Source organism: Manacus candei, unplaced genomic scaffold (assembly GCF_025592945.1).
Source record: "Manacus candei isolate 608988 ecotype Guabito, Panama unplaced genomic scaffold, ASM2559294v1 h1tg000024l, whole genome shotgun sequence".
Taxonomy (NCBI): Eukaryota; Metazoa; Chordata; class Aves; order Passeriformes; family Pipridae; genus Manacus; species Manacus candei.
In genome coordinates, this window is record NW_026138072.1 from 7,711,493 (window position 1) to 7,738,036 (window position 26,544).

The 26,544-nt window shown below is 36.8% G+C and overlaps 1 protein-coding gene across 6 annotated transcripts in view; it reads left to right on the top strand.

Moving 5' to 3' along the window:
* Positions 1-26,544, top strand: part of ADAMTS6 (ADAM metallopeptidase with thrombospondin type 1 motif 6) — a 148,212-nt gene that overhangs the window by 118,008 nt on the left and 3,660 nt on the right. For all 6 annotated transcript variants that reach the window (XM_051788272.1, XM_051788277.1, XM_051788273.1 and 3 more), the window contains 5 exons: positions 860-998; positions 10,308-10,437; positions 13,922-14,126; positions 19,298-19,474; positions 20,635-20,791. In XM_051788272.1, the coding sequence (XP_051644232.1) occupies positions 860-998; positions 10,308-10,437; positions 13,922-14,126; positions 19,298-19,474; positions 20,635-20,791 (808 nt within the window). The remainder of the gene's footprint in view (positions 1-859; positions 999-10,307; positions 10,438-13,921; positions 14,127-19,297; positions 19,475-20,634; positions 20,792-26,544) is intronic.

The following is a 26,544-nucleotide window of genomic DNA, read 5'->3' on the forward strand; positions in this document are numbered from 1 at the left end:
TTATCTTCTGTAGCTGTTGATAAGCTAGAGAGTCCATACAGAATGAGTATACAATTATTATAGTGCCTTTTCTCATTCAGTCAGTGTCACTGACCTTCTTTGTGCAAGTTCTCTGCTCTTTCATCCAATGAAGGTAGGCAGAAGCGCTTCTGAAAAATGTAACAGAAAGTAGAAATGGATTAGAAGTAGCGCTAAGATGAGTCAGATTGTTGCATCTAACATGATTTTATATATTACTAGCAATGAAAAAAATGTTTGTTAGAGAGTCAAAGGCTACTGTTGGACAGGGTGGAAGTGCAGTACAACAGTGAGGGTAGACAAAAACTCATGGTGATTGATGCACTTTTGTGTATATCATGTGCAGTGATGTGGCTTCGGCAAGAGTTTTGATATTCCTTTAAATGAATCACAGGTGTGATTCCACCAAGCATATGCTCTTGACTGCATTAAGGAGAAACAATTACCTCAGCAACAGTCTGTTGTTGTTACTATTACTGTGCTAACAAGGGCAGAGTTAGGTTCATAGCTGCTGTGTGGCTTGTACCCCTCACAAGATTTCAGTTAGAACTGCTACATGTTTGCACAGTAATGTCCTTGTCCAACTTTGAGCTCCCATAGTTATTCAGCTCTCAAATTAATTTCCATGAAGACATTAATTTTATGAAAACTAGCTTTTTAGAACAATTTTTTCAGGAATAAAGAACTGATGGAAATTATAAAGTTGTGTTAAGAACTACTGTGACTTCCTTTATTGCTTTGTTGCCTCTGACAGGACGTAACACATGCCTAGAATAAATGTCACTGTGTTTGCCCTCTGCTTGCCTGTTTTAATGGTATAACCAGTTGTTTTCAACTACAGATTCTGCTACAGGAACAAAATTTGGGTATAAGGTATAAATTCAATGTTCCCATCTCTCGCACTGGCAGTGGAGACAATGAAGTTGGCTTTGCATGGAATCACCTGCCTTGGTCAGAATGTTCTGCCACTTGTACTGGAGGTAAGACACCAGGCAGTCAAGCTACAGGGTAAACTGAATTGCAAGATACACTTTGCCGTATAGTTGTGTAGGTGACTAATTGAAAACATTTTTTTCAGGCATGCCTCAAACCTTAATGAACATTTATTTTAATCACAATGGATTTTATTGTTTTCAAGTACATTTAATATGTTCAGATCTTTTGATTAAATATAGTGTGTCTTGGCACAGTGTCTCTCTCTGCTGATACTTCTTCTGAGACCCTCTTGAAGTTGGTATGTTTGATTTTCACAGGAGCTTTGTTGATAAAGGACATCAGAAGTTTTGAGTAAGGAGATTAAAAACCAGAAGGCAAAACAGGCACCCGTTATTAAAGAGATGTGTCTTTGTGTGTTTGTAGGTATGTTTCACACAATCTTAGTCAGTCCTCCTGTCCTCCAGCCACCAAAGTTTAGGATGCACACTGGCAGCCCCTCTATAGCAGATGATAACAATTGGATTATACTTGCTAGCCCATAGCAATATGAGAGAATTGTTGCCCTTTGGCAGCAGTGGGGGATTTGTAGGTTGTCCCATGTGAATCATCATGGGTGGCTTTTGCCCACAATTTACTATATTCCTAATCCTCCCTCTAGTGGCCACCAATGCAATTCTTTACCTCTGGCTGGGAGAGCAGGACAGTTGGCTTCCTTCAAAGCCAACACCATTGCTGCTGCAAGGAACTGGTGAGTAGAAGTGCTGTGTGAACAGTATCTTTCTTCTCTCTGGAGACTGAATGAATCATCTCCCCAACATGCCTCTGTTTCAGAAGATATGGGAGAGTGCTTTAAATCCATCTCAGAATTTTAGTTTCTACTGCACTGTGAATAGCCCGCAGCAAGAGGAAGATACAATATTTTTTTAAAGAACCTCTGGAACAAATATTTTTCGCTTTCTTGTTTTTTGACTATTGGAAGCATTCATGTTTAGAACCACGATAACTCACCCTTCTGCTGGAAGTTGCTGTGGCCATTACTGCTTGTGTGCAGTGTAAATACAGTTCAGCCATACATAATACACAAAGGATAGCACGAATTCTTTTCTCTGACACTAGAGAAGGTCTTGAAACAAAATAGACAAAGATGCCAACTTTCTCCAGTATTTTTATTGTTCATTTGTTAGATTCCTGGGCTACAGGGTGCTTTTTTTGACTTCAGTTTTAGTAATAATAACCATGGTAGGGAAAGGAACATTTTAAAGGAGAAGTATAAAGAAGGGAAGTGCCTAGCTCATAGCAAAAGACAGTTCCAAGTATCAGAACCTTAGGGGTATTGTCAAGTCCTATTTTTTATGATGGCAGTGAGTTAATGATCTGTCTGATGTCATGGGAAATTTTCCACTGATTAGGTAGAGGCAAGATTTTAGCCATGGATCTTCTGTCATGAAGGTCATTCTTATTTCACACATTTGACAATATACAATGAAAAAATAATTGACTCTGAAGGAGTAGGCACTTGTCTAGATTAAAAAAATTGGATGTAATCATTAACTTTCAAGGGAAGATTTGTGAATGCCTAAAAACTGCTTGTATTTATTATTTTTAAATTCAGAGGGAGGCAAAGGAGATATTTTTTTTTTTGGTAGCTTATGGTGGCCAAACCAGGCACTTTTCTCTCCTGTCTTTTCAGCTTAATAGAAGGACATCCTGTGGCCACTTGTTTTCACTGAGCGCTGTACTCATGACATAAGTATTACATTGTAGCTATAATTCATCCTAAAGTCTGTATCTGCTTTCTCTGTTTGAGTACCTGCTACTCCCTTCAGTTTATGAAACACCTTTCACTATATGCCAAAAGAAGATACAATTCTAAAGAGGAGCTGAGTCAGGGAAAAAGAAAAGGGAGACAAAGGTTGTAGAGACAAAGACTTTAACTGGCAAATTTAGTTAGTAAAAATATGAAGTGTTGAGAAAACTTAAAACTGAAACCACAGCATGACTTTGTTTATTTCTATAGTATTCATTATGAAGTCCATTACTGAAGTTCTATTTACTTAAACTCTGTCTTTAGAAGAGACATTTTGCTAGACTTCAAAGGATAACAAAGTATTGAACAGTTAAAGAATTTCTCACTGAAAGTAAAAAGGATAATAAGCATGTGTGAAGAATATTGGCATGGAAATTAATTTTTATTTAGGGGGTTAAAGAAATACATGGTGACTTAGGGACAGACTGTGAACATTTTTCAGCATTTTCCTCCTTCTTACTGTAGTTGGTGTACCTCACCTGTAGTGCATGAACTGATCAGGTTTTGATCATATGATTCATCCTGATCCAGGAAAGCTCCAGATAATGTAGAGCCAGATATACTTCTATATCAAAGCACAGGGTTTATTTCAAAGCTTTAGGCAAATCTAAATTCTAATCAACACATTTAACTTCTATCCATCTCTGAACTTGTCTGTATTTTAAGGTTATGTCTTGTTGTCTAGGAGTATGTAACACTTAAAAAGCTGTCTTAGAAGAACATCACATTTGCAAGTATTTAGAAGCCAGGAAATGTCAGAATTAAGGATTACTATGAAATCTTTTTTTCCTGTAGTTGTGGCTGTTCTGTGAAAGAGGGACCAATTGACCAGGCACCATTTTCACAGGCTAGCTCATGTCTACTGAACACTGCATAAGTCTATTTGTTTCTAAATCAGACTAATTTTATCTGCATTGCATACCTTTTGACCAAGTCTGTGATTTTTAAATCTGATTATTACTACATGTAGTAAACAAAATGTTGTTTCTCCAGTGTGAACTTGAGGATATATGTTGAATGTCTGAAGAAGAGCCCAAAGGCATTGTGGCAGTCCAAAGTTTAAATAATTTTGGAGTATTATATGTTGCAGAAGTGTCCAATTTTTTTGTGCAGTCTCTCCTTCATAGCGTTTTGAGAGTAATCCACTGCATTCAGCTGTTCCTAGACCTGCTTTATGCCTTGCCTTGGAGAAGGGTAACTAGAGTACTCAGGAGCTAAGGAACAAGTTAAGAGCAAGCTAGAACCTGCAATCTTTGGTTAGATAGAAACATGCTGTCTTTTCCGCTGGACTTCTATATTATGTTCATCTCTGCTGTGCTGAGGAGTCAAATCTGAACATTAAAAACATTACCTTTTCCAACAGGACCTCTGTTCTAGGGCTTGTCCATTTTGCACAATAGGAAGAGCATAGTAAATGGAATGTTAGGGAAGAGAAGGGTTTCCTACTTAGAACGGCTGAATGCTGAGCTCTGGATTCCATTGCTGCCTCCCCTTTGTGGTTCTCGTGGTACTGAGCAACTCAGAGCGTAAAATTACAGTCTTACTTGCTAATTGTGAATTCATTATTGTACAGGTAGTTCTCTGGAATTTCTGACCTCTGATACATGCAAGAAATTTCATCATCGCATCTGAAAGCTCACCCAGACACCTGAAATCAATGACCTCTCTATAAATAGACATTATACCCCCTCTCCCTCTGTATTCTCCATAGTTGTGTCTGGGAAATAAGTTAAACTTCATGAAACAAACACTTCATGTTTAGATTACCTCTAAAAGCAGAGAAGAGTCTTCTCTGAGAGGCAGGCTTGGCTGTAATGTCCATGAGGTTGTGGAGTTCAATATTGAATGAAGACATAGCAGGACAGTGAGCAAGATTACAGCCATGAACTTCAGGAGAGCTAACTTTAATCTCATTAGGGATCCTCTTGGAAGAATCCCATGGGAACAGGCCCTGAAGGGAAGAGGAGTTCTAGAGAGTTGGTTGATATTCAAGGATCATTTCCTTCAGGCTCAAGAACAATGCACTCCGATGAGAAGGATATTAAGCCAAGGGGGCAAAAAACCTCTGTGGATGAATAAAGAACTCCTGTTATTACTCAGGCGTAATCAGGAAACACACAGGAGATGGAAGCAGGGTTAGACCTCTTTGAGTGAGTATAGAGAGGTGGTCAGAGTAAGTAGAAATGAACCTAGAAAGGCCAAGACCCATCTAGAAGTAAATATGGCCCAGGACATCAAGGATAACAAAATGGACCTTTTTCAAATACATCAGTATCAAAAGGAAAACTAAAGGTAATGTGTACCAATTAGTAAATGTAGAGGGGACCCTGGAAACAGAGGACACAGAGAAGGCAGAGCTATTGCATGCCGCCTTGGCATCAGTCTTCACTGTCAAGACCAGCCCTCGGGAATTTTCTGACCCGGGAGACCTGGGTGAAGGAATGTTGGAAGGAAGACTTTCCCTTGGCCAAGGAGGATTGGGTCTCAGAACACCTAAACAAATTTGACATCCACAAGTCCATGGGCCCTAATGGGATGCATACACAAGTGCTGAGAGAGCTGGCAGACATCATGACCGGGCTGTTCATGATTATTTTTGAAAGGTCATGGAGATCAGGAGAGTGCCTGAGGACTGGAAGAAAGCAAATGTCATCCCAGTCTTCTAAAAGATCAAGAAGGAGGACCCAGGGAACTACTGACCATTCAACCTCAGTCCCTGGGAAGGTGATGAAGTGCCTTGTTCTGGGGGCCATCTCTACCCACGTGGAAGACAAGGTGATCAGGAGTAGTCAGCATGGATTCACTAAAGGTAAATCATGCTTGACCAACCTGATTGCCTCCTATAATGAAACAACCACCTGGCTGAGGTAAGAGCAATGGGTATTGTCTACCTCAACTTCAGCAAGGCTTTCAACACCGTATCTCGCAACATCCTCCTAGGCAAACTCAGGAGTGTGGACTGGATGAATGGACAGTGAGGTGGATTGAGAACTGACTGAATGGCAGAATCCAGGGGATCATAATCAGTGGCACAGGGACTAGTTAAGGGCCTGTCACTAGTGGTGTCCCTCAGGTTCAATACTAGACCAGTATTGTTAAACTTGTTCATCCATGACTTTGATGAAGGAACAGATGCCTCTTCAGCAAGTTCACTGACAAAGGTTGGAGAGATGGGAAGAGAACTGTCTGATATTCAACAAGGGCAAGTGCAGGTCATGAACCTGGGGAGAAATAACCCCAGGCACAAGCACAGGCTGAGGGCCAACCTCCTGGAAAGCAGCTCTGCAGAGAAGGACCAGGGGGTCCTGGTGGACAGTGAGCTGTCTATGAGCCAGCAGTGTGTCCTTGTGACCAAGAAGGCCAATGGTGTCCTGGTGTGCATTAGGAAGAAGGTTGCCAGCAGGTCAAGGGAGGTGATCCTGCCCCAGTGGGGACTGGAATGCTGTGTCCATCTCTGGACTTCTCAGTACAAGAGAGATGTGGAGCTCCAGGAGTGGGTCTAGTGGAGGGCTACAAAGTTGATTAAGGGACTGGAGCATCTCTCTTACAGGGAAAGGCTGAGGGGGCTGGGCCCATTCAGCCTCAAGAAGAAACAACTGTCTCTCCAGTCAATAAGTATCTGAAGGGAGGTGCCAAAAAGATGGAGCCAGGCTTTTCTCAGTGGAGCCAAGCAATAGGGCAGGAGGCAATGGGCAGAAACTGATGCACAGGAAATTCCACCTGAAGATGAGGAAGGCTTCTTTACTGTGCAGGTGACTGTGCACTGGAACAGATTACCCAGAGAGGTTATGGAGTCTTTATAGCTGGTGGCAAACTTGGACAAGAAAACAATGCCAGAGAATACCAGAATGTACAGTGCAAAGTTCTGTGTACAGAGAAGAATGGGAGAGGAGAGAACACTGGGAAATCAGAAAAAATCGATGGCACTAACAGAAAATTTTCTTTAACGACCTGAGTATCATTTAATGAGAAAGACTGAGAAAGGGAAAAATAAAATATGTAGAAATTGGTAATGAAACAAAATGAGATCTGGAAAGAGAGAGGAAAGGGTGATATATATCACTTACAGATCACAGAATTGTAGTTTATTTACTCTCATGCATGTCTTTCCTTATATGTTATCTTGTAATTTTCCAAGGTCAAGTATATGACTGTGTCCAGATCAGTAAGTATTCTTAATAAGGAATGGCTGGTGGTATTGTTTAAAAAAAATCCAGCGAAGGAAAAGAAAAAAGGAGAAAAATCCTTTATGGTTTTTGGTTTTGGTTTTTTTTTTTTTTAATGCATGCCTCAAATAAGTGCATACTCCTTTTTTTAATTTCTTCCATGTTTAATTAATTCTAGCAATAAATGGGAACAAATAGCAGCATTTCTTATCTGGAATTTGTCAGTAATCCTAAGCATTGGTTTGGATTTCATTTATTCTATTAGAGTTCATCTCCAGATGAGTTAAATGTCTTAGGTATTTATGTGAATTTTTATGAAACAGTATACTAAGTAAATTGATTGCTGTCCAGTTTTCTTTGCTGCTCCTCACTTGTGTAAAGTGGTGCCAACTATGTTTTCCTTTCATGCCCTCAGATGAATTATGAAACTATCTTTAGACAAATAAAACATATTTTTCCTCACCAAAGAAAATGTAAGTTTGGCTCTGTGATTAATATCTTGTGATCTGATGAGTGAGCTCAGAAAGTATGTCTGGGTTAACCAGCATGCACTAGTTTTGGTGATGCAAGCTTCACTATGTATTGGTACTGGAATCTTTATAATTAACTGTTGCAATCACAAACCACAATTTTTGGGATTGCTTTTAAAAATAGATACGACATTTACATGCCTGCAATTTTAATTCAAGAATAAAATGTGCTCCATGTAATTGCTGAAAGTCATGCAGACTGTTTGTGAATTGAAATCTGCAAAACATCTCAATTCTCTGGAAATTGTGGTCACGAAAACATTGGAGTTTGGGTTTTTTGTAAGGATTGCATTGACCAGTTATGAGGACATTTTATGTCTTTTATTATAAACTATGAATCTGTAGATTTGAAAGCAGAGTGTTTCTCTCTAACTGCTTGTAATTATTCCCCCCAGAGTTCAAATTAACTGGTTTAGCTGTGCTTTTTAAATTATTTTAAGAGAGACCATATACTCATGGAAGAGTTGATAATTTAAAAAGAGTTTTTCAAGGCCCACAGGGCATAACCAAGTTGTAGCTGTTGTCTGGGTAAAAACAGCACTTCTAGCTTTTCTATTTCTTTTTCTTGTCTTAAAAGTTAGAATCTGATTTTTTTTCTGAGATTTTATGTTGAATAACATTGTAACTAGACAGCAGTTATGTAAAATTTATATACTGTGTGACAAAATGTTGCAGAACTTTTTAAAAACAGGATTAATGTATCTCCTGGCATCAATTAAAGATTCTTCACTGTGTAACTGAATAGTAGTGAATACTGTCTTATAGGTGATACACTACTGAACAAAATTCAATAAGTAACACATCTGACTTAATTTTTTTTTAGAACTGAGCACAGTGATCCTTTGTATTCATAGAATTTTCTTATTACTTAACTGCTCAGAAATGAATCTGTTGCCAATTTTTAGCCAAAGCCTAGAAGGAAATGTGTCTGATACCAGTAGGAAGTTCAGTAAAAACATTAATATATATGCTATCTGATAAATATATTTCTGAGAATGGTATGCCTCATTAAAATGATTAATTCTAAAGTATGAGTAAATTATTATTTTTAAGCAGTTATATTTGAGGGAAAAATCAATATGAAGGCCACATTCAGCCTGTTTTATCAGCCACCAAGAAAATTAAGGCAGCTTGTGATAGAAAGGTTGAACATTACTTGTATGTCAGCTAGCACTGCCATGTTTCTACCATTGCTATTCGGCTAGAGCTGTAAAATATGATTTCTCATCATGGTAAAATTTGAGTAGAAAATTGCTAGAAATATTCCTTATCAGGTTGTTCAGATCTGATTCTAATTATTCTCATCTCTTGGCAGTGTTTGCATAGATTATAGAATTCAAAGTGAATTTTGCCACAGCTTCTCAAATATTTAGATCTTCCTCTTATTTGTCAAGAACAAAAGGAAGGTATTATTTCCTCCTGTGAGGAAAGGCTAAGAGAATTGGGTTTGTTCCGCGTGGAAAAGAGATGGCTTAGGGGTGATCTAATTGCAGCTGTACAGTACCTGAAGGGGCCTAAAAGAAAGATGGAGAGGGACTTTTTATAGGACAGGACAAGAGGGAATGGCAGTAAATTAAGAGAGAGCAGGTTCAGATTAGATATTAAGAAAAAATTCTCTACTGAGGTTGGTGAGACACTGGAGCAGATTGCCTACAGAAGCTGTGGATGCTCTAACCCTGCGAGTGTTCAAGGCCAGGTTGGATGGGGCTCTGAGCAACTCAGTCTAGTGGAAGATGACCCTGGCTATGTCAGGGGGATTGGGTGATCTTTAAGTTCCCTTCCAGCCTAAATCATTCTATGATTCCATGATTCTGTATGTGCCTTAAAATGAAGAGATGGCTGTAAAGTTGGCAGATATTTGAAGCCAGGAGGTTTTAATCCCCATTTAGTTGTATGCATTTCACATTTTGGAAAAAGTTAAATAATTGCAACTTTTTGCAACTTTTATAATGCAAATAATCTCATTATTTCAGAATTGTAACTAGTGATGTTATAATTTGCATGTGAATTGCAAATCCACAGTCTTTTTATGCTAATGAACATCATACAGTTTGTTTTAAAGAGGGAGGAGTCAGTATGTACTAGTCTTAACAACAATACACTGTTGTCATATCAGTGGTTCTTCACTGCCTTTCTTTAGGTCCTGTTTTTAAAAAAAAAACACACAACAGAAAATCTGTTTAATATGCTACCTTATAATGTTGCCTTTGCAGTGATATGTCATTATGTTTTGGGAATAATTATCAATTCTAAATTGCCCTTTTGATGGTTAGTAATGAAAAAAGAGCTGGAAATGCCAGAGAAAATGAGTATTCACAGGGACAGCCTGTACCTTTCATATTGAATTATACTTCTGTTATTTTCATGAAGAAAATTTGAAGGATAACATGTATAAAAATGCAACACTGTTTCCCAGTATTGCTGGTTTATTTTAAACCAGAGCACATAAACAATAATTCTGCACTGAAGTGTGACCACTTTCTATTTGGTGATGTTTTCTTTGGAAATTTAAGTGTCTTTCCTGGGAGAGGATGGCAGACAGAGAATGAATTTTGTGCAATATATAAATGAAAACAATCTGTTAATAAATCTATAAATATATTCGCTTTGTTTTAGAAAACAACAGCAATTTAAAATCCTCTCTCAGTGGGGTAGCCTAAAATTGAAGGAAAATAAAAGCTTTATTGTGGTCAGGGGGCATTCAGTCAGTTGAAATTCACAGTGCTGCAGCTTTCAGAGAGTTAAAGTGGGATGGTAGGATTAATAACCAGTAGGTGAAATACACTTATCCTGAGCAAGTAGAAGAGCAAGAATGGTTAGATAATCAATGGTCTTTTGTTTCATCCCAAGGTGTACAGAAACAAGAGGTGGTGTGTAAAAGGCTGGATGACAGCTCCACTGTACAGAACAATTACTGTGACCCTGACAGCAAACCTCCAGAAAACCAAAGAGCCTGCAACACTGAGCCTTGCCCACCTGAGTAAGTCATTAATCACTAAGATGGACATCTTTTTTGCATAGATAGAAAACTCTTCGTAATCTGTAATAAATTGTATTGAACAAATGTGTATAAAATTCTGATCTAGTATTCATGTCTTGTCTTATCAGAAAGGATATTTGGGTCTGGTTTTTTGATTATGGTTTCTGTTTCATCTTGTCCTTCTAAAATCATCTGTGGAAAATTCATTTAGCTAGAGGAAGTCTGATTTGACTGAGGAACAGCTCATACATTTTAAGTGAAAAGAGACTAGCGAAACAGTTCCTTAGAGTGTGAGTGTCATATGCAGTGAGTAGTGCAGAGAGTAGAACTGGGGACCATTCTAAAGGCAACAATGATAGAAGAATGTTGAGGTGAGAATAACTTTACCCTAGTTAATAATATTGCATCCTAAATGTTTGCTATATTTTAAAGTATGTTATATTAAAACTTGGGTTGAAGTGTTCATGTGAGAAGTGGCAAATATAGAACCTGCTTAATAGACCAAATCATTTCGTGATAATAGTTTTGTCAAACTTTCTCTCCAGCACGCTCAGTGTTGTACAGTAATGCTGTGTGTTTTTAAGGATTAGGTACCTACATGGTTACTGCTATTTAGATTTATTTTTAAAGATAGCTGTATGCTATATATTGAAAAGATAATTAAAAACACAGCAGCTCATTTGATTGAAAATGAAGTGTGGCAAGGACCTATAGCATAGCTTACAAAAGCTGTTTAGAAACAGTTGTGGTATTTTGCCCTAGAGAATAATATTAGCATGTGCACAACAGCTTCTCTTATGTTTCCAGACAAATAAGACTCATGGAAAAGCTCAAAGACACGAACAGTTTATTGATTCCCAAACTCTGGTTAGTTTGACTTTGGTGATAATCTGTAGCTGTATTCCAACTGAGCATGAAAATCATTAATGCTGATTAAATGTAGATACTGCACAATACTGTGATCTCTTGTAAATGTCTCTTAGAAAGTGCTAAATTGTGGCATGAAGGACACTGGGAGGAATGGGACAAGATTATTGTGCATTAATAAAATCCTAACAGGTGTTCATGAAGCCACTATCTTCATAGAGTATCAGCTGCTTCCTTCATGTTGTACCTGGTTGCAGAATGGCAAAGCAATGTCTTCTACACTTACTTCCACTGTGTCATATACCTTACTCATTTGACATAGAGCAAAATGAAGCCATTGCACTGCTGTCATCTTGAGTGTGAAAGTGAATTTGCTGTCACACAGATAGGTCTAAAGTAGGTCAAAATCATTGTCCCCACAGTCTGTATATAAATACATGTTTATCTTGCAAGGATGTGCATTTGTACTCTGTTTGGATAACACTGCTTAGCATGTAAGTGCACCAACTAGACTTTCAGACCATTTACCTGAGAGCAGGACTTGAGAAGTGGTCATGTTTGATCAGTTCCTTTTTACCAAATACATCCCTATCCCTTCCTTTGTGTGGCTTAACTATTAACAAATCAGTATTTTAAAAAGTAGCATTTACACAGTTATTCCAAACTGGTTAAATTCTCTTTTTTTTTTTTTTCCACTGACATTACTTAAAAAACAAAAACTAGGGAAAAAACAAAAAAACAGCCCACGAAGTGGAACACTTTGGATTCTCCATCCAATACAGCAGGGATATGGATGGACATGGAGAGAAGTCATCAAGATTCAGATAGTGGGTAGTGTTTATTAATCAGTATCTACTTCAGCATGTCAGGGTAGTTCACCCCACATCTGCCTTCATTCTGATATTCCCGATAGGGTGAATACAAAGTGCCAAACTCCTAAGGAAGGATTCTTGATTCCTCATGTTTTAAGTAGTCTAGAAAAAGGCTGCTCAAATAACAGATAGTTGTCCAAAGAAGTTTGACCCTTTTGGCAGAAAGTTTTATCATGCAGTCTGACTTTGTCTTTACATAGAGTGGCCAAATATTTCCCTTTTTAATTAACACAATTCCACTGCTGGTGTATACCAAAAGCAATGAAAATTTTAAGCTTTATGAATGCCAGTTGCATTATACTTGAGGTCCTCGAGCAGCAGCAGACTTATGTTTGTTCACAATATTTTGTTTATTATTACAATAAGTAACTCTTAAACTTCAGATTTCATGAAAATATTCTTATAGTTCTGTGAGTTATGAATAGTACTGTCTTGTAATACACTATAAATAGTAAATGTACATGAGAGCAAAGGCACTTGGACAAATCATAGCACTAACTAAAAATTAACACTTCAGCCTCTTGAAAACTCTGAAGAGCTTCAAATTCTCCCTATTCTGGTAAAAGCATAAGCTACTTTGATGAAGAATTACAAACTAATTTCCTTTTGCTGGGAAAGCAGTGACAAAATACAGCACATTTCTTTCCATCTCTCCATCAATCTAGTTTTATATTAGAATATATTACATATTATGTAACACAAGAGTGGATAGCAGCACTTTTTTTTTTGACAGCAGTTTGAAAAATTGACAAATCTTTTGAGGCAAGTCTAAGGAACATCCACAGTGATTGACATGCCTGGCATTTTTTGCTTGTTGTCCACATGTGATAGCATACTAGATTTCACCTTCATCCTTTGCAAGGATGACTCGGGCGAGTATCTAGTCAACATATGAAATACTGAAGACCAGTATTGGTCTTGACAATATGAAGAAAATTTTCCAATTAATTGAGCTGCATTAGCCATTCATCGGTAGGAAAAAAGAAATAATGTTACAGTCTGCTGTAAGGTAACTGTAACTGCTTTAGTCTCTGCAGCAACACAGAGTAATATTTACAACTCTCGACTTTCACTACAGATGAAGAAACATTCAGAATTTCCCTCTAGCATGTATCATACAGTGCTTTAAATTTTTAAAAGATTTATTGAGGTCATTTTTTATGTGATGAATTCATGTTTTGCTGGTGTTTGCTTTACTTACTCAAATAAGAATATTTTGCTTTTCAGTGTAGACTTTTTAAAAAAAGTTTAGAAATGTTTCATAATGAGATGAGGATTAACTCTTGGAAAGCCCAGTTTTGAGATAAAATTATTTTATTGTAATGATACTAGAGGGGCAAACAGCTTGGCTTTCAACTTGTGATGTAACTTACAGAAATGGTTCCCAAACATTTCCAGTTGCAAACCACTTTCAGAGAAATAATTTCAGGCAAGTTAAGTACAAATCTACTTAAATAACTGAAGTTTTTTCAGGCTCAACACTCCTTTGTAACTGCTATAGGCTAGGATGGAAATTGCTGTTCTAGAAAAATACTGAGTAGTGTTATTATTGGAAGATATGATTGCAGTAGGGCATAAATTAAAATGTTCAGTAAAAATACTTATAAGTTTCTACTTTGTTTAATTGTGTATTTTTAATAATTATTTAGGTTTAGTAATTTAAGCTGTTTGCACTCGGGGTTTGTGCAATTATCTACTCTATTTCTGAAATGCATTAACTGAGTCTCCTAACGTTTTCTATCCAGATGGTTTATAGGAGATTGGTCAGAATGCAGTAAGACCTGTGATGGAGGAATGCGCTCACGAACGGTTCTCTGTATCAGAAAGATTGGACCTTCTGAGGAGGAGACACTGGACAATACCAACTGTTTAACACACCGGCCTGTTGAAAAAGAGCCCTGTAACAATCAGTCCTGTCCCCCACAGTGGGTTGCTTTGGACTGGTCAGAAGTAAGGAAATTTTGCTGTGTTAGCTCATTGGTAATAGTGGAGACAAGCGCTCTGATCACTGAATATTAGTACATTTTCTGTTGCTGCTTGCTAAGCAAAGGATTAATAAAAAGTTCAAGACCTCGTGGGTTTAATATTGAAGCAGTTTTTTCTTTCCTTCAGTGTTGTCAGTTCTGTTGTTTTTTTCAAATGATTGTGACCTGTTTTGATTAACCATAGTAGAAAAACAGTAAAACACAAAAGAGAAGAGTAAAGTAGTAAAAAAAAATGCAGTGAAACAAAAAAAACCCTATATTAGCCATATGGTATGAAGCAATTATTTTAAAGTAAAAGGTAATTTTCATTTCCGTTGTTTATTGAATAGTAGAGGTGATGGATTTCCAGTATCAGAGGCCATAACAAACTGCTTTCTCTTTTTTTCTGAAGTAATGATGCTGATGTAAAGCATCACATTTCTTAGCAAAACGCCTCAAGAAGCAGACCTGAAAGTTGGTTTTCTATTTATAAAATATATTGTTAAATATGATGATATCTGTTATAGTATAGTGTAAGCTAAGCCTATAGTATACCTTATACTTATTCAGATATTAAATTTGAACCAGTGCAGCTGAAAGGAAAGGCAAATACATTTGAATGGAACTGCATCTCATGCAAATTAGAGTGCAAAAGTGTTTGTATACCTTTTCACATTCTTGCTATTCTAGACTCCTATCTCACCCCACTTTTTATCTCAACGTACCCTTTAGAGTACATAGAAGTCAGGATTTCCTGAGTTTCCATGTCTGTGTCTTTGCTTTCAAATGCAGCCATATAATATAGTTGGTTTCATAAATCGATCAAACTATGTTTTAAAATTAGTTAATTTGTGGGTTTGTACCTCTTAGAAAAATATTACTGAACTTCAACTTTTGAATTGCAAGAAGTGTTTTGATGTTGTATTTTCACGCCAGTTTATACCTGTTTGCTTTTGCTATCTGCAACAGTGCTTCTTCCTTTCCAGCTACTATTTATCATAAATTAATTAATCACATTCTTCTTTCATGTTTCAGTTCGAAGTTGTCTTTGTTTGAAACGGATGACTAGAGTTAAATGAATATATTATCCCAGAGGAGGTTTCACCTGTGCCTCAATGTTTTGTTTCTTTCCTCTTATGAAAATGCCAGTACCTACAGTGTGTCAGTATACCCTAAATAAGGTGCTTCTCTCCCACAGCTATAACATACCAGTTACCTAAAGTCATTTTACACTCTGTTAATATATGCAGATCCTAGTCCTCCTTTTTTAATTTTTTAAAATGCATCTTCTTGCATGTCATACTGCCAAAATTCACTACATTTCAGTTATTAATGTCTTCATGGTTGTCCAGTTCTTTCTGTAGACATACCTCTTTAGCATCAAAATCAGTTAGTTACCTGTGATACCTGCTAATTTCAGTAGTTTCAGTAGAATCACTGAATTCTGAGCATTACAGTGCTGTAAACTACCATGGTAGCTGTTGTTCATCTGCTTTCTTATCTGAATTTCACATTTGCTTGTTCTCCATCTGTTATTCTTAGCTAAAGAAACAACTTCTGTAGACTGTTTTCTTTTTATTATTACTATATACACTTACTATGTAAGTTTCTTTTTAAACAAAAGAAAAATGTGTCAATTTGCTATTCTGTTCAACTGTTTTTTTTCTGTAAGGAACTATGAGTGAATGCCATTTTAGTGAGCTTTTATATCAAAAATCTTCTAAAATATGTGAACTTCTGAATTTTTGTTTTGTTTTTAATAAGTTATCAGACAAATACTTTTGCTTATATTCTCACTCCCCTGTTGTTTGCCATCCTTATACTTGAACAACTTTTTAAGGCCTTCATACTCAGGGCCTTAATGGCCTTTTATACAGCAGAAGTATGTTATGATTTTGAACAGAATGATTCTAATCTAAAGGTTCAAACTGTGATAACCTTCTGGTTGTGATAGCTTTTAATCAAGATTGTGAAAAAGTCCCAGCTTCTTTCTGGTATGAATTTTGTTTGTATCTTGTCAGACTGTCTTGACTGGTGATACCATTTTAATATAATGAGAAAAATAGCTTCTTTTCTCTCTTCATCGTTCCCAGAAATTTAATATATTAAAATCCATGTAATAATATAAATGTAAACATTTTTATATGTATGTTTATATGATTTTCTGACAGAAGCATGAAAACGAAGAGTGAACTCAAAAATTGAAGAGTAGAATATTCCTTCCATTGAAACCAGTGGCAAACCTTGCTAATTTTCTCTGGAGTGCAACTTGAAAATTTTTTTTTTTCTTAATACTCAAAACAACTAATACATAATATAAATAAAACAATTATAGAAGTCCTTTACTTGCTTAGGCACTTGTTGACAATCAGTATAATTACACATTTTTTAAGTTTTCAGTGAGAATATTAAAAAAGAAATTATGTATCTTTTGGGTTAGAGAAACAAAGACATTTTGTAAACCTAAAGATTAAATGAAGTCCTCAGGAAAATGTAAAAGTACTTTTATCAAATTGAGATGAAAGCTAACAGTGTCTAGCTTATTGGAATGTAGTCATTCTCAGGTAATGCCAGTTTTGCTATAAAGATTTTCAGACTTCGCAATAGTTGAGCTTTGACAAAATTAATCTACCCACTGTAAATTATTTCTCTTATATTTTAATAATAATAATAATAATAATAATAATCAGCAAAAATATTTCTTGAGAAAAGCCTTAATCAGACAAGGACATTTAATTTGCATTATTTATGCTCATGACTTCAAGGGAAGGAGTCAGAAATTCTAGAAACATTTAGTAGTGAAAGATACTTCTTCCTCATTTGATTTCTCTGGGTATTTTGTCTTGCATTTGCTTTGGAGACATACACTGTTTTTGTTAAATTTAACTTACGCTTTTTATTTGTAGTGATTTGGTATTACTACCTATTTCCTTATTTCATTTCTGGGGATCAGATATAGTCCGTCTTATTTAGTAGAATTTTTACTATAACTCCACAAAAAAGAGTATAGGGGTGTTGTTTTCATCTGGTACTAGTAGCTGAAAGACTTTTCTCAAATGGCATCTTAGATAAAAGAATGTGTCTTCAAGCAGTACAAAAAAATGGATGCTCCTTGACTCAAATTTTGGTCCCCAAAGTCTTGCTTGTTTGCTATCATATTCTAGGGATTATGAAATCGCTTGGGCACATTGGGTTTTGACATTTTGACAAAGTCCTTTCAAGCTTGTCACTTTTCTGTTTGTTTTCGACAGAATGACTTGATTTTTAAGTATTCAGCTAGGAAGGGGCACTTACTACTTCTTCCTACTAAAAAGTCATGCATTTTGCATGAAATGCTTGTATGGGATAAAATAGATACAATATTCCTTGGAATTTGGACCAGAACTGATGAGTGATCATGACACTGAAGACCTCACATATTCATTGTCATTCTTTTTTCCCTCTGTTTATCATTATGTTTGTAGTTCTGACAGAGAACTTCTCTTACTTCCCTCCTTCTTAGTTTTCTAGTAGGCAGGCACTTAGTGTACACAAGATTTGGGATTAAAGTCCCTTCAGAGTGAGGATGTTTGAACCTGGCTGCTCTGTATCAGAATTCTGAACACTGAACTACTGTAGATAAGGAGGCCTTACCTTGACAGAAAAAAATAGAATAGGATAGGAAAGAAAAGGTTACATTTTAGTAGTTATATGTCCATTTTGCAGTTCTGGATTATAAACTCCAATTGCAGGACCCATCTTTTCACAACCCAGTTTAAGATCCGAAGTACAAATGGAGATAAGATTTGGCATAAACCCAAATTGACTAGTATTGACTTAGTTTAGTTGCCTGCCTCAGAGAGATTTCCTTAAGGTCTTGTTTTGAGTTATATGTAGATATATAGATATAAATCTTTACATATTCATAGGGTATATCCTTACATAATACTGTGTAACTGTTTAAAAATTTCTGTAGGTTAGTCAAAGGTGCTTCAGGATTAGGCATACAACAGTGAAGTTTGCATCACTCAAGTAATTTTTTTTGAAAATTAATTTTGGGAGTGTTTCTTTTTTCCCCATGAATATACTGACTTGTTTTGGATGTGTGGTATGCGACCTCTTGAACATTGCTCCAGTGCCACATAGTATTATTTCCCACCTAATGTTTTGTCTCTACATATTAAAGGCATATTGAAAGGCTTAGCATAATCTGTATGTAAAATTTATTCTATCAGAAATTGGTTCCGGTCCAAATATTGCAGATGTCCTTATGGGATAAAGCTTAACATGCCAGTAGGGAATTCTAAAACTGTGCTTGCAATATCCCCTATTAAAGAGGGACTGATTTGGGGAAGGTCTTGAGTTTTAATTTTGTTAGCACTTGTCTCTACCCCATTCTGCAGCTGTGCTACTGTACATGACACTTAATGGTCAATAGCAAAAAGGAAGATGAATGGCAGGAACACCAATATGAAGGAAGATGAGGGAAAACGGAGGTCATCAGGCCTGCTTATGATTTATTTTCTGCTTACTGTTAGAACAGCACAAGATAAAATGAGGAAAAACAAAAACTGTGTGAAAACAGAATTAAAATTTAAATGGGAAAGGACAGGAAAGCATGCATGGTGGGAGAGGGTACAATATTTCTGTATATCTGAATAATCTGGTTTCTGTGGAGTCAAGTAAAACATTTATCTTCCCTTATGTATATTTAGGAAAAATGTGTTCATTGTGAGTGAGGTGGATAAAGGCTGTACTAAGATCATATTGAGAACAGAGAGTATTACTTTTAATTTCTGAAATGCACACTCACGTTTGTTTCATAATAGTGTTACATGTGGTAGACCTTTCTACTTGGCTGCAGTGTTTTTCTTAAGCCTAACATAAAGGCTCATGTATATAAAAGTAAATAGTAATACCATAGCCTAAATATAAATGGAGAAGGAAATCTACTTAGAAAATTAAAACTTAGAAAAGCTTGTACTTAATAAAGGAATCATCTGTCAACTTGTTTGTCTTTCCAAATATTTAAAAATTATTATTATTATCATATGATGATTATAGTTTAGTTATAAAATCATAAATATATTTCACTGTTTTACATAATACCATTTCTGACAGTTTTATTGGCTTTTTACTGAGACTTTAATTATTTATTTGTATCAATTTTTTTTTCAGTGCACACCAAAGTGTGGCCCGGGATTCAAACACCGAATTGTTCTGTGCAAAAGTAGTGATCTTTTAAAAACCTTTCCAGCCGCGCAGTGCCAGGATGAAAACAAACCTCCAGTGCGCATCCGCTGTAGTTTAGGCCGATGTCCTCCTCCTCGCTGGGTCACTGGAGACTGGGGACAGGTGAGATAGTCCATGCCAGTCTTCGCTGCTGTTAGTCTCCTACTTTAGCACCTTTTAGAATATGATATTGCTGGAAATAGATAAATGACGGTTCCCATGACTGAAACAAAAAACTTATCCCCTGTTTGTGTCAGATTGAAATGTGATTCTTTATGATGGTTGTCTGCCAAACTATAAAGGATTTGCTGAGAACAATCTAGTTTGTACTGGGTGGGTTTCTTTAAAAAAATTTAATAGTCCTTCCTATGTTTTTTGGAATACAACAATGTATTTGTAATTTGGGATACAACAATGTAGCATTTTTTAGTATTTTTAAATTACTCTTAACTTCCGCGGGAAACATGATGGAAATACAAAGCCAATTTCTATTTTAGTAACATATCTATGTCTGTCTCTGAAAAAAAACCCACTTTGAAATCAATAGAATTTTACATAAGATACATTGAATTACCATACAGGAAGCTAAACAGTTACAGGACAGGCTGAATAGTGCTGCCATTGGGCAGTGTTTCTAAATATGATTTACTAAGTTTCCTTCTTTCTTTATGTTTTTGCATCTCAATTGTGATCACTGGCCTGTTTCTAGAATAATAAGTCAGTGATTCAGTTTCTGTTTGCTGGGTAATTTGGTACTTATGAAAATAAAACACTTCAGCTTAACTAACCAGGGAACAATCATTTGTGATATTACAGTCTAGTCGACTTTTCTTTTATGGTACTTGTTCAGATGCACATTTATGTTAAGGTGATATTGTACTAAAATTGTAGCCGTTTAGTTATGGAAATTAAAAATGTTTTGGAACAGCAAAGTATTTTTGTTTGAAAGTCACTTTACTTTTTCCTTATGAAAAGGTTCTCTAACAGATTTGAATTCTTGTTCTTTTTGGTTTTTCTTCTTTATTCTAGAGTGATTATGTCTCTCTTAAAAAAATTCATTTAAACTCAGAATTATATACAAAATAGTGTGAATTATATTCTTATACCTCAAATCTGAACTTTTCAGGGAGTCAACATGGCATTGCATTTTCTTTTCCTTGAAAGAAAAATGCTCTCATGTGCTATCAAAAATAAAAATTCTAAACCATTTTATGAAAATTATATTCTCTATATTTAAAAATTGGATCCAAGTTTCTGAATTTTTTGTCTTTCTTGCTTTTTAGTGTTCTGCACAGTGTGGTCTTGGCCAACAGATGAGAACAGTACAGTGCCTCTCATACACTGGACAAGCATCCAGTGAGTGTCCAGATACTCTTAGACCTCCATCAATGCAGCAGTGTGAAAGTAAATGTGATAGTACTCCCATTTCCAACACAGAAGGTAAGTTTGCCATCTTAATATAATTTATTCTGAAAAGAATAAAGCGACATGGTCAGAATGACCGCATTTAATTATTAGTAAAAATCTATATGATATCATCTCTCAGCAAATTACTTTTTTTACAATTATTTTCTGATTAGTCATTGTAGTTCAGTGGTAAAGTCAATGGAAACCTAAATACATGTTCTTTGTTTAAAAAAACACCCTTAAAATATATAGCCTAAGTCATGAACAAAATACTATTGTTTGTGCCACTGGTTTTCTAGTCTATTGTTTCAGTGGAAATGTTCATAATAGCAGTGGGAGTGTGATATACCTTTTATCCACTGACCTTCTACCTGATATATCAGTGTTAAACACAACAATGTGGTGGAAAAAATAGTAAATACTGTATTCATTTGAAGACTGGAACCATAGATTTAATTTGTATTTTAAAGGCAGGTTTGTCCTACAGTCTACCTGGGTTTGGTGGTCATTCAATGCCTACTGTATTCATCTGTGTCCATACCATAGATTCAGAATTGTCATAAAAGTCTGTCAGCTAGACATGTCTGTGGTGAAATGGTAGCACACTAAAATCTTCCCAGAAATACACTGATGGTTCAATGTATGAGCACCGTAATTTACTGCTTAGAAGTTTTAATTTAAAGTAGAGGCTTATCATCCCATGTTGTCATTTGAAAACATTTTCATAATACAATTTTTGTGGGCTGTTTTAATTCCCATTATTTATATTATTTCTATAATTTCTGTTATTATTAATTTTAATATTAATGTTTCTATTAATAGTCCTATTATTTCTATTAATTCCTATTATTCCTTTTATTTCATTGTTTAGTGTTCTCAAGTGTCATGGTTTGAGAGCCCCAAAATCCAATTCCCTAGTCCAAGCCCCCTCCCACATCTCAATCCAATGTGAAATGGATTTTCCAGACACCACACGAGACTCAAAATGGGGGAAAGGGATTATATATTACAATGACTGTACAAATAAATACTACAATACATTATATACAATCTTAGCTATCTCTACCATGACATAAAAGTATTTACAATGGATCAAATCTTTTCTCCCTTCCAAATAAAAGTCCAGGAAAGGAAAGATCATTTCCACTCTCAGAGCAGCAATGTCTCTAAGGCAGCACGTTCTCCGTCTCTCTCTTCCATGCAGCAGCTGTAGCTGGATCTCTGCCAGTACACACAAGGGGGTATCCAAGCCCCTCGGCCCATCGTCCCCAAGCGAGGGTCTTCTCTTCCATGGGCTGCGTAGCAGGGACAAAACTCGCTTCACCACGTCATATCATGGAGTGTAAGACATCCCATGAAGGTCCCTTCCTCAGGGGATTCACCCCTGAGTCAGAACATCTTGGGCAGCTTCCAGTTGAAGGCCTTTGCCTCAAGAGTTCTGTCAGAGCTTCTGTGCTCTGATCTCAGGCTACCAGCTTAGCTTGGCAGCAGCGGCGAGGGGAGCCAAGGTCACCCCCTCCACATTCCTTCTCAGAGCTTTTCAGCTCCTTTCCGCAATACTGTAGCACTCTAAGACTCTTTCAAGTAAGAGTTCATCATCATCCTCCTTTCTAGGAGGGGTCTCCAAGGAGTTTGGGGTCTTTGGTTCAGTTCTCACCCAAAACTCTGTGTCTGTAGGGCTTATGCTCTCTCTGCTGCTGGCTCTCTTTTCTCTCAAACAACTCTGTGTCTTCCTTGGCTGCATGCTGTTTACTGCTTCTTCAGTTCTTATCTGTTGGCTCTCTGCCACTGTCCTCTGTCGCTGCTGCCTCTGCCGCTGCTCCCTCTGCCCACTCACGGTGGAGAAAACTCCTTCAGCTTTCTAGCTACAGGCACTTAGCCCGGTTTAACACCGTTCCAAGTCCCTGCAGCCCCCAGCTGGGGCTGGGAGGGCCAGAGCCCCCCAGAGGGGCTCCTGCCCCTTCTCCTCGTGGCCTCAGAACATGGCCACCTCTCCTACAACTACAACGACCTTCTCTTCTGTTCTGCTTGTGATATGTTTATATTTTGCAAAAGCGCTCATTGGGCAAAAACCTCAAGGGTCACCACCCCCTGGGGTTTTATCATTTTATAACTTCAGGGGGGGAAACTGTTTCCCCCCACCACATCAAATAATCTTTAAGTGGTAATTATCAGTCTAGGAAACATTGTACCCTTTAAAGCTCAAAGGCTACATGATATTTACTTTACAAACACAGATGTTGACTTTCGTCCAAAGTAAGGAAGGTAGTAAATTACTTATTAAGTGGGCATGAATCAGTCCCAGTCTCCTCTTAATTTCAAGATGACAAGGTCATATTTTTATTTGTGGTAATTATGCTAGTAATTCTTCAGCATTTTCAGGAAAATATGCTAATCTCTTATAGAAGAATGCAATCAGGGGGTTTCTGTGTGTGATCTCTGTACACTGGGTGGCCGTGAACTTCTTTACAGTAGAACTGTACAGGCTAACTATGAACAGTAAGTCTGTTGGCAGTAGTGGTTTTTAGGGATCTGTACCTTCACTGGAAAATTCTTGGGATCTTCAAATAGAAAATGTTGAAAATCACTTACACAGTATTTCAGATGGATGTCAGCTCTCTGGCCTGTACTCTGAGAGAGCCAGGAACAAGCCAGGTCCTTACTGACAGCCATCCAGGCTCGTTAGCATGGTTAGGAAGAATCTGAGGGAAAAAGATTGTGACCTGGCTATCAGTATTTGGGTTTGAAGGAAGGAGTCAGGTCTCCCAAAGAGAGGCTTTGTCTGCTCAGGAGTGCATGTGTGTACAAAGCATACCTGCCCACACATGGGGACTTTGTCTACATGCCACCTCATAACGCTGCCTTGTGCTTTGGGCTCCATTGTGGGGCAAAGGCAACTTCAGCTAAAGCTCGTTGGTTTGCAGCAGGGTCAGGTTAGCTGAGTGGGTTTGCTTCCTGTTTCAAACCCCAGCAAACCTGATTCCCTTTGCTTCCAAACTCTGGTGCTTGCAGCCTATGGAACCCATTCAGCAATTTCTGAACAATTTAGTTTTGCTAACCAGAGTTCAAAACGTGAGGGTTTTTGGGAAGCTTGAGCCACTCTGCAGTATAATGATCATGTTGGTAAAGTTTGGACAAATTTTCTTGGGGAAAGTAATGGATTGTTTGCATAAAAAAAGATTAAAAATTTTAGGGGTACTGGAATACTAAAAGAAAGTTACAATGTATCTTGTCATGTTTTATATGTACTTTAGCTCTTTGCTTTTCCAAAACTTTTCCTTGGTGATTTAGGATATTGTAGATATGGTTTTGATGGGCTGCCACTGATGAGGGTAACATTGCATTTGCTGATGAAATTGAACTACAAGCAGCACCTACAACACCATTTGATATGTATTCAGAATTATTTTATTCTCTTAAATACATATATATCTGCTGAATCTAAACTGCTAAGGCCCATCTAAAAGTTCACCTGAAGAACTATCTTGTCTTTTTTTGTGTCATTTCAGTTTTCCTTATACACCTTTGCAGTTTCTTTCACTGGAGGCAAAGTGACATTCTGTGGTTTTCTTACTGTAAAATGATAGATAACATCATAATATTGTCTGATCTAACCACAAACTTCAGGAAGGGAGAGTTTAATACATGTAGCTTACTGAAATTTATTAACAGTAGTTACTGGGAGCAAAAAGGGCTCTGCTAAACCTCTTCCATTCAACCACAGTCCTATGAAGAACAGGCTACTTCTTCAGCCACCATATCTATTTCAAAACTGATTTTTAAAACAGAAGTTGTGGGCAACATACAGAATGTTGTCTCATTGCTGTCCAAACAGCATTAGCTGAACCAGTTCAGTTTTACTCAAGAGGAAGGATAACTTAAAGGAACATGAAAAAGCATAATTTCAAATCCTACTTTTAGCAAAAGTGGAGTTAGTGGCTTTACTTGTGTTTGACTAAATATAATGTGTAGGAGGGTTATTTTTTGGGAGTGAACTTCTTAAGTCTTGTCAAGATCAAGTGCACCTTTTTACTCTTCATTTGTAGTTTACCATCTGTCTCTCCTATATTCATAGTCTTCACAAACATGAGGAACTGAAATATTTCTGGAACAGACTTGACCTCTTTTGTGAAGACTTTTCGAAACTCAGTCAAACACAGAGACCATGTGTGGTAGAGAAATATGTCTGTTTCAACCAACTACCCCCAGTATCTTTTCTTCTGGCATTCAATTATGTTTCCAAATTAAGAATTAAAAAAATAGAAAAGCAGTATGTAAAATGTTGAGTAGGTGGAGTAAAAAAATTGCAAGTGCTGTATCTGTGTTAATGAAATGAAAGTTTAAATAATTTCCTGACCTCTACTTGCTTAGCTAAAAACATGCATATTGGAATTATCAGAAATGCCATTCAGAATAGACGCATAAGTTCAACCTCATGAATACTTTCCTAGGTTCAAATACTAAATATTCTCATTTGCACTCGACTTGCTACCTACAGTATGCTTGCAAATGTCAACACACTGTCCATAACTACCTGTCCCAGAGTAAAAATAATGTGATAGGAGATTAGGATTGTACATGCCAATTGTGTTTGTTTCAGTATTGCTTTTTTCCTTTTTTTACTTGTTTGGTGTGTCTGTTGTCTCTTTAATATTTGGTTTACAGAAAGAGTCATGCCTTGAACAACAGTATTGTATCTTCCTCAAGTCATCACTTCTAGTTATCACATCAATACAAAATGTAATAATGGTCGAAGTACTAAATATTTGTTCATTACCTTCTGATTCACTTTTTCTTTGTAACTGTTGTAATTTGAGAAAGATTATGGAAAGAATCCAGTATCAAATGCAACCTTAAAAGAGTAAAAATTTACAGCATTCTCTTCAGACAAATAATTTTCTGATAAATGAATCTAATTTCATTCTTCCCATCACTTAATTTATTTAATTCAACCTTAGAGGTTTTACTTTTTCTCCATATACATCTCTTCCAAATTCCTATGTTTGAAGCAAAGCTCCTTGACAAAGTCCCATTTTTAATGTGTTTGGAAGGCACTGTGCAAATGCTTTAAACTAAAAATCTGTCACAATATTCACTTTAGTGAAGAGGATATTTGCAGCAGTAGCATTTGAGCTGTAGAACCTGTGTACCCCTGAACTCTCATATGTAGACCCATATCCATTGCATCAGGATGAGAACTGAGCAAGGAATAAACTTTTCTGTTCCCTGCAGTGCTCCTGTAATGTACCCCCAAAGTCACTTTAGATACATTCCACAGAAGGGGATGCAAAGGAAGGAAGCCTTCCTCTGTGACTTGATCTCTGTTCTCCCTTCCTAGGAGAGTTACCTGCTGGTATGATACAGGCTGTTGAGGCAGTAAGCCCAGCATATAGGGAAAACACAACTTTGCAAAAAGCTTTTACGTGTCTGTTATAGGCATAAAAATGCCTTTCCCTCAGACATAAAAGAAATCGTAGATGTGTGGAACCAAGTGTAAAGTATAATCCACCATTCAGTTTGGTCACTGAACACGCACTGTTGGTGCCATTATTCATAATGCTTCTCGTTTTCTCCATCCCTATTATCTGCAGTGCACATTCTGTTTCAAGGATTCTTACAAATGCAGAGCCATGGTACCAGATAGTGTGAATCATTTTGGACTTTGGATAAGCTCTCATGGATGGATAGAATAACTCCTGAGAATGAAGCTATAAAAGTATTGTAAAAAAATTATGTTTCCTAGCTGTCTGAAGTGTTCAATTATCTGAATAAATGATAATTCTTCC